Source organism: Eulemur rufifrons, chromosome 28 (genome assembly GCF_041146395.1).
Source record: "Eulemur rufifrons isolate Redbay chromosome 28, OSU_ERuf_1, whole genome shotgun sequence".
Taxonomy (NCBI): Eukaryota; Metazoa; Chordata; class Mammalia; order Primates; family Lemuridae; genus Eulemur; species Eulemur rufifrons.
In genome coordinates this window covers 16098418-16112621 of record NC_091010.1, presented here as the reverse complement: position 1 = coordinate 16112621, position 14204 = coordinate 16098418, and the positions used below count along the sequence as shown (strand labels likewise).

At 45.5% G+C, this 14204-nt stretch overlaps 1 protein-coding gene across 1 annotated transcript in view; it reads right to left on the bottom strand.

Moving 5' to 3' along the window:
* The window catches only part of LRMDA (leucine rich melanocyte differentiation associated), a 993823-nt gene that overhangs the window by 425663 nt on the left and 553956 nt on the right, over positions 1-14204 (bottom strand). Inside the window, exon 5 of the mRNA XM_069460648.1 lies at positions 10992-11109. Within this exon, the coding sequence (XP_069316749.1) occupies positions 10992-11109 (118 nt within the window). The remainder of the gene's footprint in view (positions 1-10991; positions 11110-14204) is intronic.

Sequence of the window (14204 nt, the reverse complement as noted above, 5' to 3'; positions counted from 1 at the left end):
GAAAGAGCTTAAGGGCTTATTTTTGCACCAGGCATCCTTCTCCAAGTTGGGTCCTGTGCAGAGACAGCCTCTCTGCTCCACAGCTGTCCAGCTGTCCGTCCCGGCTGCCACACCACCAGTGACAGTGGAGCCTCCTCTGCCACCCAGGCGACACGGCCTTCCTCCCAAGAGTGGCCCCTCTTGCTGTGGCTGCTGCTCTCCCCCTCTCCCTCCAACCACAAAAACAAAGAAGGCCTCCTGTGGGGCCTGGGGGACTCCCAAACTCAGAGCCCAGACCTCCCCAGGATGAATGTGAGGCCTTATTTTTTCTCTCGTATCCTTTTCTTTTACGTGTTTTACTCTCATCAGGAAGAACATGCTTAGCAAGAACCTTAGAAATACTTCACTGAAGTACAAAATCTAGAAAACTCCATTAAGCTAATGGGAATACAGAGGTAATGGCCCCTGCTATGGACCGAATTGTGTCCCCCCAAATTCATATGTTGAAGCTCTAGCTCCCAATGGACTGTATCTGGAGACAAATATTTAGGAGGTAATTAAGGTTAAACGAGGCCCTCATCCAGTAGGACTGTGGCTTCTCAAGTAGAGGAAGAGATCTCTTTTTCTCTCTTCACTTTCTCCACCACAAGAGGAGTGAGAAGGTGGCCATCTATAAGCCAGGAAGAGAGCCCACACCTGAACCTGACCATGCTGCCACCTTGGCCTTGGACTTCCAGCCTCCAGCTGTGAGAAAATGACTTTCTGCTGTTTAAGCCCCCCAGTCTAGAGCATGTTGCTATGGCAGCCAGAGCTGACCAATACGCAGCCCCACCTTCACCTTTCCTGTGTTCACCCACACAGACCAATGACACAAGGACAGAGTCTCTGCAAACCTAAGTCACATGACTGAGAACACTCGCTGGCTGCCTTTGATGCCACCTACCAGAGGCAGAGTTAGCTTCCCCCACAGATTATCTCATTTAATCTTCACAACAAACGTGGAAGGAGATATTCCATTCCCACTGTGAAAAAGGAGAAACTAACGACAGAAGGTAGAAGTTCAGCCTTTAATCCAAACCTAAACATAATCCTAAAATCTGGACTGGGCCCAGGCCCCAAATGGAACAGAAAACCCAACGACAGCTCATGAACAAATTCAGAATCACAGGGTTTTCATAGAATACAATAGTCACAGTAAATTCGGATTTTAAACCTCTCCCCAAAATCAGCTGGAGGCAACTCCTTGGATCCTGTCAAGAACAAAAGCAAAGGTTGGGCAGAGGGGAGAAGTGAATAAAAATGGGCCAAAGAAAACATGGAACAGGTCACTGAGCCAGAGAGCCCCTGTGACAATTCAAAATGCACCCCCCCCCCGAAAAAAACAAGAGGTGACTCACTTCTAAATTTCACTCATGAGTTAAAAGCTTCATGAAGGAGAAGCCCCACTTAAAATTCCTACTTCAAAAAAGAAAAAAAAAAAATACAGCTTTGGAGCCTAGACAGAGAGTATTAGTTCGCTGCTGAAAAGAAATAATGAGTTCTAATTCAGGTAATGTAGCTCAAAATTTACTGCCATATTTTAAAATGCACATGAAAAATAAAATTATCCTAAAATGTCCTTGGTGAAAAGGCTGAGCATAATTGCTATCACTGACAATGGCATTGAACTTAGCTAAATTAACATCAGAGGAAGCCCCAATTACAGAGCATCTGTGCGTTATTGATGGTGCCCTGTCTGTTAATCTAAGACACTCCACTGTAAGGAGCAGAAAAGCAAATAAAAGAGCTCATTGTACCACCCGCCTTCAGGGACCCCAAGGGCGGACCTGCCTTATCAAGCTTGTGAAATGCTACTTCTCCTGGTCAGAGTGACAAGGAGGATACATGTGGCATTGGAATGTATACATGGGCCCCAAAAGTAACTATGGTGACCACAGGTAGGCAAAGCAACAGAGAGGCAAAAACACACTTCCTTAGAGGGTCATGAAAAACTCTCAAGCTGTCTGGCAACTTGGATGTTCCTGAAGGTTTTGGCAGGAAGAAACAGGCTCTCTGGAGAAACAGGCAAGAAACAGGTTGTCTTTGCTCTTCAGTGAACCATTTGGGGTGAGCAGCACCTCTAGGGGTAGAGATAATTTCTTTGTATATGAGAAGAAGCTCTCTTGTGAGCATTTGGCCCCTTACCGAGCCTGCAGTGTAGAGAAAGGAAGTGCCATTACTTGAGTCCTACAGCATGCTGGTATTTACCTGGACACACTGTTTGGCACTCACCCAAATGACTCCCTGAAAAGTATATATTAGCCACATTCCAACAAATGTCAAATCTTGTTTGCTACTACTTGTAGTAGCAGGCAGTTTGGAAAAAACCAGAGTCCAGAGTAGAACATGCGACCATACCATCCTCATTTTCTCCTTCTTCCTTGGCCATGCAATTGCAAATATGTTAACAAGTAATCACAGGTAGCTTCAGAACAAGGTTCATGATTTTTCCCTACTGGCCCAGCATCTGTGTGGTTTACCTCTGACCCATACATCTCGCAGGCTCCCTGTCTTTTAGGATGCACAACTGCCTGAGAGTTCAGCCCCTACAATCCTACAATCTGATGTTTCCATGCAGCCGGAAGGCAGAGCTCTATTAAGCTGCAGAGTTCAGAAGGATTGACGGTGGGGCCCTGGTCCGACCAAGGGGAAGGGACATTGATGCTCTCAGAATCCTCCCTTCACTCACACATCAGTTGCTGGCCTTTTTTCTCTGTTCCTACACAAGTTGCCTCTGTATTTTCAGCCCATACTTCCTCATCCCTGGCCTAGAATCACCAGGCTCAAGGCAAAGAATTGGTGGGAGTGAAGGGGTGGAGAAAGCACCCAAAAGATACAGTGTTGTTCAAGGTCACCAAGACAGCCACAGCTGGAGAACAGCAACCAGCCCACCCCAGAGCTACAAACAAAACCTGGGGGAATGTTAGTTTTAAATGTGGGTAACTTTAAGTCACTACCCCAACTTTATTCTTTAAGAACCCAATTTCTTAAGAAAGCATCTTGATTTTCTTCTCCTTCTCCCTCTTTTCTTTCCTTTCATGCTTAATTTTTAAAACTAATAATACAAAGAACCCAAATTGCAACAGCAAAATGCCACAAGTCCTCTTCCAAAGTGGATTAAGAAAACGTCAAGCTGGTAATGCGCAGATTACAGACATAATCGGCTATGAAGGCTCCATCTCACTCATTGCGAGCGATCACACGAATGCGGACTTTTCATGGCCCAGTTAAGAAGCCTTAAATTTACTTCTTAAAACTAGGGCAACTGATACCATAGGGGACAGGGGCTTTTGGGTAAGAACATGTCAAAGGACATTTTCGAACACCATGGACTCATTGCCAGGGGAGTCACTGTTGGGTCTCTGACAGCCATCAGCTTTCTCCTCGCCCCAGCATCAGGGCGGCTTGCTACCACTTGCATCCTTCCCTGCAGACCCAGGGAGAGGTCTCCCAGACCCAGCTGTCTGACCCCTGTGGCTGCCTGAGCGCCAACACTGGCCTGGGTGCAGGGAATGCTGTGGCAACCTCAGCCCAGCAGCTACTGTTGCACAGATTTCCAAAGCACCAAAGCACCTGCCCTGCACAGAACACTAAGGCTCCCTCTCCTAGACACCCAGGGACTCAAACACAGACCTGCCCAGACTTTCCTCCCACCTCAAACCCTGCGTAGATTCCTCTCCACCCTCAGGGGAAACTGCAAAGGTGGTCTAATACAGACAGCCCCCACAGCCTGGCTCCTGGTATTCTCTGCCTAGCTGATGGCTTTCACCAAAATGGGTTGGAGGGAATGGTCACATTTGGAGACTGAAAAGCCTCCTTTCTCCTCTTCTACCTCCTGGTCTTCCCACTCTCTTGCCCCTTCCTCCCATCATATATCTATGCCTTGTTTAAGGCATACAATGAAAAGGGCACAAGCTCTGAGGTTGACTTTGTTCCCTAAAGTAGTTTAAGGTATACAGGAGAAAGGACATGAACCTCGGGGCCTCAGCAGACCTAAGGAAGAACCTGATTCCACCTTGCTCTGTAATTTTAAATAATATATATAATTCCTCTGATCATCAGTTTCCTCATTTATAGATTCAAGGTCAAAGAGAAAATTAGAGATAAAATTGTTAAGTAGCAGGTATAATATCTAGTAGACAGTAGACATTTAATACATGTGAGGTGTTCTTTTAACTCACATATCATGACAGCTTCTATGCATCTAATAATGTTCCTGTAGGCAGCCAGTCAAATCTTAGGCTGGCTCTGCTATCTTAATTAGTTAAGCATCTAGAAAACCTACAGTAGTTGGTGCTGTGGCACCAACAACTGACATTAACCTCATTAAACCCCAGGTTGTGTCCTAGTTAAGAGCCCTGGTTCGAGTGGCCAGGGAAGCATCAGCGAGTAGGGTACTCACATGGCCTGCCTGGGTATCAGTCAGGTTCTGCAGCAACACTACTGCTCAAAACCCTAGTGGCTTACTGCAGGCATTTCTTTTTTGTGCAGAGGTCTTTGGTTGGCTGGCGTGGTTTGGCTTCAGGCTTTAGGTCAGGTTTAGGTCTGGTCAATGTGTCCCTTGTGTTGTTTTCATAGCAAACGGCAGATATGTGAAAGCAGTGAATCACATGGTTCTTGGTAAGGCCTTGGCCCAGAATTGGCATGCTGTCCCTTCTGTTCACATCCCATTGGCCACAGCATCACATGGCCAAGGCCAAAGCCAATGCAATGGGGAAATGTACTCTTCCCTTAGGGAAGGGCCATGGCAAGAACAGAGACAAAGAAACAATTTGGACAAATTATGCAGTCTACCACACTTCTCCCAATTGTTGAGTTCTAGAGGTGGTACAAAAGATCCTAGGGACACTTATCTCATTCCCAGCACTTAAAAAGTGCCACTTACTTCCATGATCCTCTTAGTATGCATCTGTCCAAATATCTTTGGACAAAAGCAAGCATTTGGGAGCCCACAAAGAGGAAAAGTGTGGAGCTAGGCTGTCCAGGAGCCGTGAAAGCCAACGGCTCTGTCAGGAACACAACATTTCCCCAGGCATTGGGTTTCACATAGAGCCATCTCTACCATGCGCTTTGCACCTGGTGAGGCCCCAGGGACTTCTGGGAGTGCCTGAGAGGCTGCCCTCAGCACCTGCAGTCAGTTTGCCTTTCCTTCTCTTGTGGGTTTCAGTTCCCATCCACGGGGCTTTACGAGGACGCTGGAGACACGTGCAGCTTTCCTGCAATGGTCTTTGATTTCGAGGGTTGCTACCCAAATGCAAGGCTACAGAAACAGCCTCCAAAGAGCAATCCTCTGAAAGCATTTACTCAAGACACAGGATACGAGCGTGTTAAAAATGGAGAAAAACGAAATCTGTATGTGATTCCCCTCAGATAAACGTGGCAAACTGTGAAGTCAGGAATAAGGTTGAAAAACAAACAAACTGCAAACGTTTGGCTCCCGGAGTTGTTTCTAAACACACCGCCTAAGCATTTTCCAAAAAAAAAAAAAAAAAAATTAATTAAAAATTTTCCCTCTCTTCAAAATTTACTACAAAGTAACTGAAAATAGAATCTGAATGTGTCTCTAGACAAGCAACATCTGTGTGAAAACAAAAAAGAACCATAAAAACACTAACATATTCAGGTAGTTAGAAATATCCAGAAAAATCAACTAACATTTTTAGGGTTTTTTTTGGAATGTCTGGCACTATAGAGAACTTTCAACATATATTGGCTAATTGCCTATTTAACTGAATGTGCCAGTAGTGGTTTATAATATTTATTTATAGGCATGCCCTGGCTTTATATAAAATACATATTCTTGAAACTATCAAGTGTGGAGTAAATGATGGTAATTATAATAAATCTACAAGTTGTTCCTGATAACATTTATGTGTTAGAAATTGGGCTAGAGAGGGGTAACAGAAGATATCAAAGACATAGGCAGTATGATTTAGAATAAGGTAGCACTTAGTAAAGTGCTAGGCTAGGCATAAAAAACAGTTAAGTAAACCAAAGAAGCCACTAGGTAGTGCTCCTTTATGGAACAGACAAAAAAATATAATGACAGCTAAGATAGGGAAAATCTCATTTTCACTACACGCAGACTTGTAGGTGCCCCAACACATTTTCTGAGAAAAGGTACTTATTTCTGAAAGGCCCTAATACGAGCAGGTGCATTTTAAGAGAAGGAAGATCACTCAGGTTCAGGTCTTGCCTCCCCCAGAAATGCTACCCAAATGCTAGCCAAGGCACGGGGATCATGGCTGCTATAGGTTTTCCATCACATTAATAAATAACCCCAGCAAAGGTCTTTTGGAAAAGTAAACATGACACCCAGAGTCTGGCTTTTCTGCCAGTGAATAGGTTCAAATGATCACATTGCCTGAAGGCAATGGTCCCTTTCCTGCTTTTCCAGATGACCATGTTGAGACAATCTAAAAATGTGTGGCCTTTCCTGACAGCTTTTCCAATATGCTCTATTGTTCATGATTCATTCTTCTGATGAGCATTGACTGAGTGAGCCTCTGTTATAGACAAGCACTGGAGATACGGAAGTGAACAAAACCTGCAAAGTTCCTGCCCTTAACCCCCAGGGGATGAGCTGCTCCCTCATCCCAGCAGAGGGCTGGCTTCCGGGTGATCCCATTCCCTGACTTTATCCTAGGCTGCCTTTTTCATGGAAAACAAAAAACAAAGATACAGATGGAAAGAAACTGAAGGTTCCCAGGGGAGTGAGGACCTAACTCCGAGTATCAAGAGCAGGACTTCGTAGGGTAGTCACAGGAGCAGGTGTTCTTGGATCCAAGTAACTTTCAACTTTCAGTTGAAGGAGGAGAATAAGAAAGATTTCTAGAAGTACATGTATTATGAAGTTTATTCCTTTAACACATCACCTCGCTCTTTCTTTCTCTCTCTCTCTGTCACACACACATATACATACACACAATAGGCCACCATCCCAAATACCTGAAGATACACACACATATTATATACAAGCTACACCTAACTACACAAATACACAGACCACACATGCTGGGAAGATCAGGTATGCCCATACAAAGAAACGGATGACGTATCTTCAAGGACACACTGACACACACAAATATATCTGTTCCCATCTCTTACCTATAAGAGAATGGACACAGATGCAAACAAAACACACACGTCAAAACACTAATGCCAAATGTGATTCTCAGTCCAGCTGCCCCCTGTAGCTGCCCTTCCCACGGCTTCTATAAGGTGCTGAAGACTAAACAGTGGGCAGCCAACTTTGCATACACGCCTGTAAACAAGAGGGCTCAGCTTTAAATAATCATGTCAAGGAAATGACACCTGTGCTCTTTGCCAGAACACAGATGAATAATTACAAAGCCAGGACATAATTAAGCAATTCTGACTGTCGGATTTTTGAGCTGTCTCTCTGATGGGCAGGGCTGGCGTGCCCACCACGCATGCCCCCACGGACAGGCTTGTGCACTGCTTTGATCCACGTTTCCCAGTGTGGCGAGGGAAGTCATGGTCCAGTCATTACAGGACCCTTTCTTTAGGGGCCCGAACCTTCTCTTTATCCATTTTGGTGCGCTCTTTATTGACAATGGCATGATTCAATGGCCAATATTTGACAAAGACATATATTTTCTTTAAAATTCCAGGAAACGAGCAAAGGCCAGCTGTTGCAGGTCCGTTAACTAATAACACACACACACACACAGAGTCTGGAAGAGTCCACTGTAACATCAGCTATCACTTCCTAATGAATGACAGCATCTTTCCGTAGGACAGTCAGAGCTCAGACAGAAGGCAGCTTTGAAATAACAAAAGCCAAAAAGCAGCAATGAGGGAGAAATGTGTCATCATGAGAGAAAGCGGGAGAGAACTCCGCACTCAAGCGCAGGGGCCTGCCAGGTACCAAATCAGGCCTCTGTGACACAGGGCGTTTATTAGCTCCTGGATGATTCTGCATTTGCGTCAGCCGAGAACACCCAGACTGCCCGTTCCCTACCTCCAAGGCAAGCCTGTGATTGGAGAGGCATTTTCCATTCTCCCAAATACTTTATGTCAGGAATAAAATGAAAACAGCTCCCCAAATCACGGCCCCTTGATCATCCATCACAGCATTCTGCTGAATAAGCACAACAGGCCGCTGCTGCCTCAGAAAGGACAGAAGCCAACTTGAGAATCCAATTCGGTTATGAAAAATAGATCTTCACCGAGTGTGCTCAGCACAGCATCGGCAATACCCGGGAAGGAAATTGCTCTCCACTTAGAAGACTCCGGGTGTAAACATACCTCCCAGAACATACATATGTATATATACACAGAGATGGAAAGTGTATACACGCACCTGCATGGGAACAAACATATGTCTGTACACACTGGGAACAGGTGAGAACCAGCCTTTTTAACACCAATTCATTAATTCAGCAAGGAGCTCATTTGGCCTCTATCTGCAACAAAAGTACCAGCGCTTATCTCTGAAAACAACAGACAAAAGGCAATTGCCTGCCATTCAGGAGCGGCATACATTTTGAGGCGAAACCAAGAACACGGATGAATCCTCTGTGCACTTGAAGAATCACGGCACACATGGAACGCCGAACTGGAATCCCAGACCCCTGGGGGTTCTGGTCCCAAGTGGGGCCTCTGGAAGCTTCACGCTCTCCAGGTTTCCTCGTCTGTCGAATGAGCACAGACAGGTGATTTCTGAAGTCCTTTTCAGTCTGGAAATCATGTGACTCTACAAAAAGAGAGCCAAGGTCCCTATAGTTTGTCTGAGTATTTTGGTCTCTCTCCTCAAATAATTAATGGGCATTTTTAAGCTTAATACAGTTAGTAAGGATGTTAGAGTCAATCACACAAACATGAGCTAATTCTGTAATTGATTAGAAACTAATTGGGAACTCTGAGAAGCATTTCTGCTGATGTTGCTAATGACTCAGAGAAACAGCTAATGCTGGGTTTTAAGGAGCCATCCGCAGATGCTTTCAGAGGAAGGGAGGATTTCAACTCCCCCCACCCTAACTCAACAGAACAGTCCTGCTTTTAGCTGTTTTCTTCATTTGGACCTTCCTGTGAGGTTTTATTTTAATAAAGAGATCCATGGGTAAATATTTAGCTCACTGCTCCAGGGGTGAGACAGCAGAGTGAGAAGAACGTGGGCTTGGTGGTCAGATACGCAGGTAAAACTCCAGCTCCGCCAATTACTAGCCAGGCAACCTTGGGCAGCCCACTGAACTTCTCCAGGCCTGAGTTACCTGAGCCAATGATCCCTCCCTTCTGCCTCATGGGGTTATGTGAGTATTCACAGATCTGTCTACAAAGAACCTTAGAAGAGTAGTGGGCACGTATCGAACACCCCATCCAAATATAGTGGGTCTTAGATTTATCACCCCCTCAGATTTCCAATGACAATGCAGAGCTTCTCATAGGAAAGGCAAAGAGAGCGGAGAAAATACTGATCTACTCTGTGCACATGTAGACAAATGTATACATGAAAGGGGAAATGTAGGGTGTGCCAGTTATTTATAATAACCCATATTAAGAGTTCATTGGTTGTATTTTTGCTGGGTTTGGTAATGATGTTGGCTAGAATCCTTTCACCAAGAGAAAAAAAAAAAGGGAGGCCATGAAATAAATTATTTCATTTGGACAAAATTACGAAAGCTGGAATAACTAAAGGCAGTCATGTGCAATACGTCAAACCTGTGCCTCAATAAGGAGAACTGTTAACAATTTAATAGCTACGAATGAATCACTCAATTAATTTCCCACATGCTGAAACAGGTAACAATACATTTATCTGCCAGTATTATACCTTCCATATCGTATATTTCCACAACTGCTAGCAATCTTATTGAGCATAATGGGAAATAAGTTGCACCTCATGGATTCAGGGAAAGAACGTGGCCCGAGGTCTGCTGCCAGCCGAGCAACTTGATGGAAAAGCTTTCATTGTTCTGTTTTGCTTCTGTTTTTTTTTTTTTTTTTTCTTTTCCCCCTTAATCACTTCCAATGCACGTGCAGGGTGCTTTAAGTCAATAGTTGTGGACAAACTAGACCTCTAGGATTTCTGTGCCAGTGTTTTCAACACATAATCTGCAATCTCAGGGGAGGTGAATGCATCGTTCCACAGTGCCCCAAGGAAGTGATGGTTCTCCAGAGGGGTCACTGGGGGTCATCAAGTCCATCCCCAAGCCTCTGGCTTCACTGAAGGACCCTGACTCCTCCCAAAGAGATCCATGTCCTTGAAAGTCTCCTTGTGTCCGAATCCAAGACTCCAAGCCAAATCTCCCCTGCCTCATCAGAGCTGCCATTAGGATGACACCAAATTCACTTACACAGCCTCCTTGCAGATTCAGCTGGTAAAGGAAAGGTCAGTAAGCACCATTCTGATAAGCTCTCGAGAGCTACATGTAGGAAGCACACGCCAGCCCAGGGACACATTGTCAGAAAACATTGCCTTCCACACTAACGATATCTCAGAGAGTTGCCTGTGATGGAAGAAAATCACTCTCCCTTAGCTCCCCTTTGGTAGCAAGAAAGTACTAGAAGAATCCTACCTACCCCAGAATCCTACCCATGCCCAGTACTTTCCTCTTTCTCCTTTCTCAGCTCCAAACCTGCAGAGGCCTGAAATTGGAAACATCCACTTTGGAACTTTGCAAACATCTCCAAGAAAGAGGCCCTGAAATTGTCCCCAGAACTTCACCACTGGGCTGTGTATGGCGCTACTTTATTGGTCAATCAGCCACCTGCATGAGACCACCTTACAAATAAGGTCCCCTTAGCCTGGGTCACAGGAAGACCCAATTTATACTCAGTCCTATTTCATGTTTGGCCAATAGCATATCCACAAATGAAGCCCTGGAGTGAGGTCCTGCCTGCATTTTAACCTCACAGGAGCACATCCTCCACGACCTGAAGTGTAACCAGTGCCATGAGATGTAAGTGTAAGCAGTGCCTCCCTCGTGAAGAGGGAGTGGGCAGCTCACCTTGGGCTTCACCACCTTCATGAAGGCTCCTCTGACCAACGCCTCCTCTCGTTCTTGTCTGGTTACTTTCCGGGCATCCAGAAACTTCAAGTTGGGCAGCTTGTGCAGAACAAAGCATCTGGAAGAGAAGAGTCAGAGACAACTCAGGAAGGCTGGGGTGACAGCCTCCAAGATCCAGGCAATTTGTCTCGTCTTCCAAAATCCGTGCCATGGGGTCTTCAGGAGCTTAGATCTTGGCCGCTGCTTCTCTTCTCTTCCACAAGAAATGAACAATCCCTCTTTGGGGAAGTCAGATGGTTAAATTTTACAGAGACACAAAACAAAACTTTATAAGCACACACTAACGGCTGCACTTGGCTCAAAGGTGGACACACACACCCCTGGACAGGCCAGCAGAGCAGGACCCTGTCAGTGTGCCCCTCCTGTTCTAGAATGCAGGCTCAGCTTCTTTGCTACAGGCATCCTCAGTAAAGCTAACCCACAACCTGGTGTACCCTTTACATCACTGCCATGCCTATGGGTCAGCTTTTCACTCTCATGGCTGAGATGACAACAGATCTTCCACTTGTAGCAGAGACAAGAGACTGTGACTTGCCATCCAGGATAATAAACTAGACTGTCATAACCCGGTGACTTTGGGATAGAAGTAAAGAACACATGTAGCTGAAAAATGCTCCCTGGAGGAATCAAGCAGGGTCTTGAGAACCTTTTCCTCACCATCGCTGGGTTATTTCCACGCAGGCACTATGAAATTATCTTTATCAAGGAGAAAGACGGGGAACTGGTTTCTAGAGGATATTAATAGCCCAGCAAACGCTATGTGTTCTCCATTCCCCTGGAAAGACTCTTTGTCACCCATTACCCAGGGAATCAGCTAATGGCTATTTGTACGATGAATGGTCCTCAAATAGGTGCACATGGAGTTGACAAGAATATCCACTTGGCCAGGGCATGGGTACACAGATAAATAAATGTATAAAAGGTACAGACACATCCTATACTTCTCCCTCCTCAGTGACAGTCACCAGCCCACAGGCTTCCCATCAAGCTCCATACCCCATCAATCAAATGAGCAACTGTTTAGACCCTATCCTGCTTAGAAAGAAGAGGTGAGTACTCCAATGTCACGAACAATGGATTATCTCTGAGGGAATCTGTCACTTCCTCCCTGCGCCCAGCCTCCTCAGTATATACTCACCTCTCAAGCCCCAACCCCTATGAAGGTTCCTACCACGCTTCCAGCCCATGCTGCCTTCTTCCTTCTCAGCACTCCTGGAATTCACTCTGACCACCATACAGTCTAACATTTTGTTGCTTTCTAATTATTTTCAGATGTCTTCACCTAAACTATAAGCTTGTTAAAGGCAGGGGCAAATTTCTTTGCTCACCCTCACCACATCTTGGAAATTGGCATTAGAATGGAGTCACTAACATGCCAGCTCATTTCAGTGGCACAAATATTTCTTGAGCACCTATTGTGTGCCAGCCCTAGGGATACAGAGGTGATTATGACACGGCTCCTGCTCTCAAAGCCGTTCTCAATGTAATGGAAAAGACACGCTCACATAGAGAAATCAGAAATCACAGCTAAGTGCCAAGATTGCAGTTATGCACAGAATGGTTATGGGGCACAGAGAAAGGGACCTACGTTACTTACTGCACGATTAAAAACTAAATGGAAATGGAGGAACAAGAATCTCCAGTGGGCTTCAAAGAACCAAACCCTAAAGCAACTCCACGCACCATTCTCAGGGCAGATGTTACTAGGAGTGTACATGCAGGGTACCTTTCTCCTCACTGGAGCCCGGGGTTCCTTCCCAGGGCCCCCTCCCACATCTGTAAGGTGGTCTTGTATCACCAAGTGGCCTTCATATGCTTGCTCGGGTAAAAGACTTGGCTGATCACTCAAAAGCCAAAGATAATAATTTAGATGCCTCTAGGAATAACAGTCATATTACTCACTGTTACAGTCAAAATACTCCATAAGTTTTCAGAGCTATACATTTCCTCCTTTAGAAATGTCCACCCTAATGCCTGAGGTCCTAGAAATTTGACTATCTATTAATACTTCCTGCTTCCTCCTTGCCCTTTTTCCTACCCTAAGCCTCTCTCTTCCCCCTCCAAAGACTCCCTAACCTTACCCAAAAATCAAGAAAGTGCCACAAAGGGCCCGAACGTCTGTTCTATCCTCCAGCAGAACTCCCACAGGCCTCAGTCAATGTCAGAGAAGACTTCCAACTTCTGCATGTAGCAGAAAAGTCTCGATGACAACAGATTCTTTCAAATAAAGACATGTACAGACAGAAACAATATGTCAGGAGTGACGCGCAAGGGAGTAAAGACACCCACTAAGTGTAGGGTGGGAAAAGATGAATATTCAGGTGCAGAAAACACCAGTATTAGAAAATCAGCCAATGTTTAATGATGGAGTGAAAGATGCCTTCACAGGGCTGGCAGGAACCACGATGACAACAGACCGCACGTTGTCATTTCGCCGCACTTTGGATCACAGCCCTGAAATCAAAAGAGAAAGAGAGAGAGAAGTGCTGGCTTTTAAGCTAGTTAAAAATTTTAGATGATAAAGAGCTGCTGTTTTCAGATCACTCTTCTTACACAGTCGAGGAGACAGCCCATGACACAGGCTGCTGGTCACGCCTGAAACTAGGGATGACGTGACACCAAGCCTGAGGCCAGCCTGGGTTGGGTTTCTAGGTGGTTGCTGCCTGGAGAGGTTTGAAGGACACTAGGAAAACCTGTCCCAGATAGTTCAGTCTGAGACTCAGCCCAGGGTCCAAAGTTCCTCCCGCAGAGATGTCTTTTGTTTACTCACTCAGCCATTCCTCATTCAACAGTAATTACTGAACGGCTACCACCTGCCTGGAACTGTGCCAGGTGTGAGATACAGTGAGGAACAAAATGGAACTCCTGTGCTCTCAACGAACCTATATTCTAGCACGGTGGTTCTCCAACTTGGGCTGGCATCGGCAACCCCGGGATGCTTTTAAAACACAGATTGCTGGGCCCCGTCCTCAGAGTTTCTGATTCAGTAGGTCCTGAGTGGGGCCTGAAATCTACATTTCTAGTGTGTTCCCTGGTGATGCTGATGCTCCTGGTCCTGCTGAGAACCAGTGTGCAAGTGAGAATAACACCGCGAGGAATAACAGTTCCAGAAGTATAAGGATGGCGAGGTGGCCAAGAGTCTCCTTCCCAGTT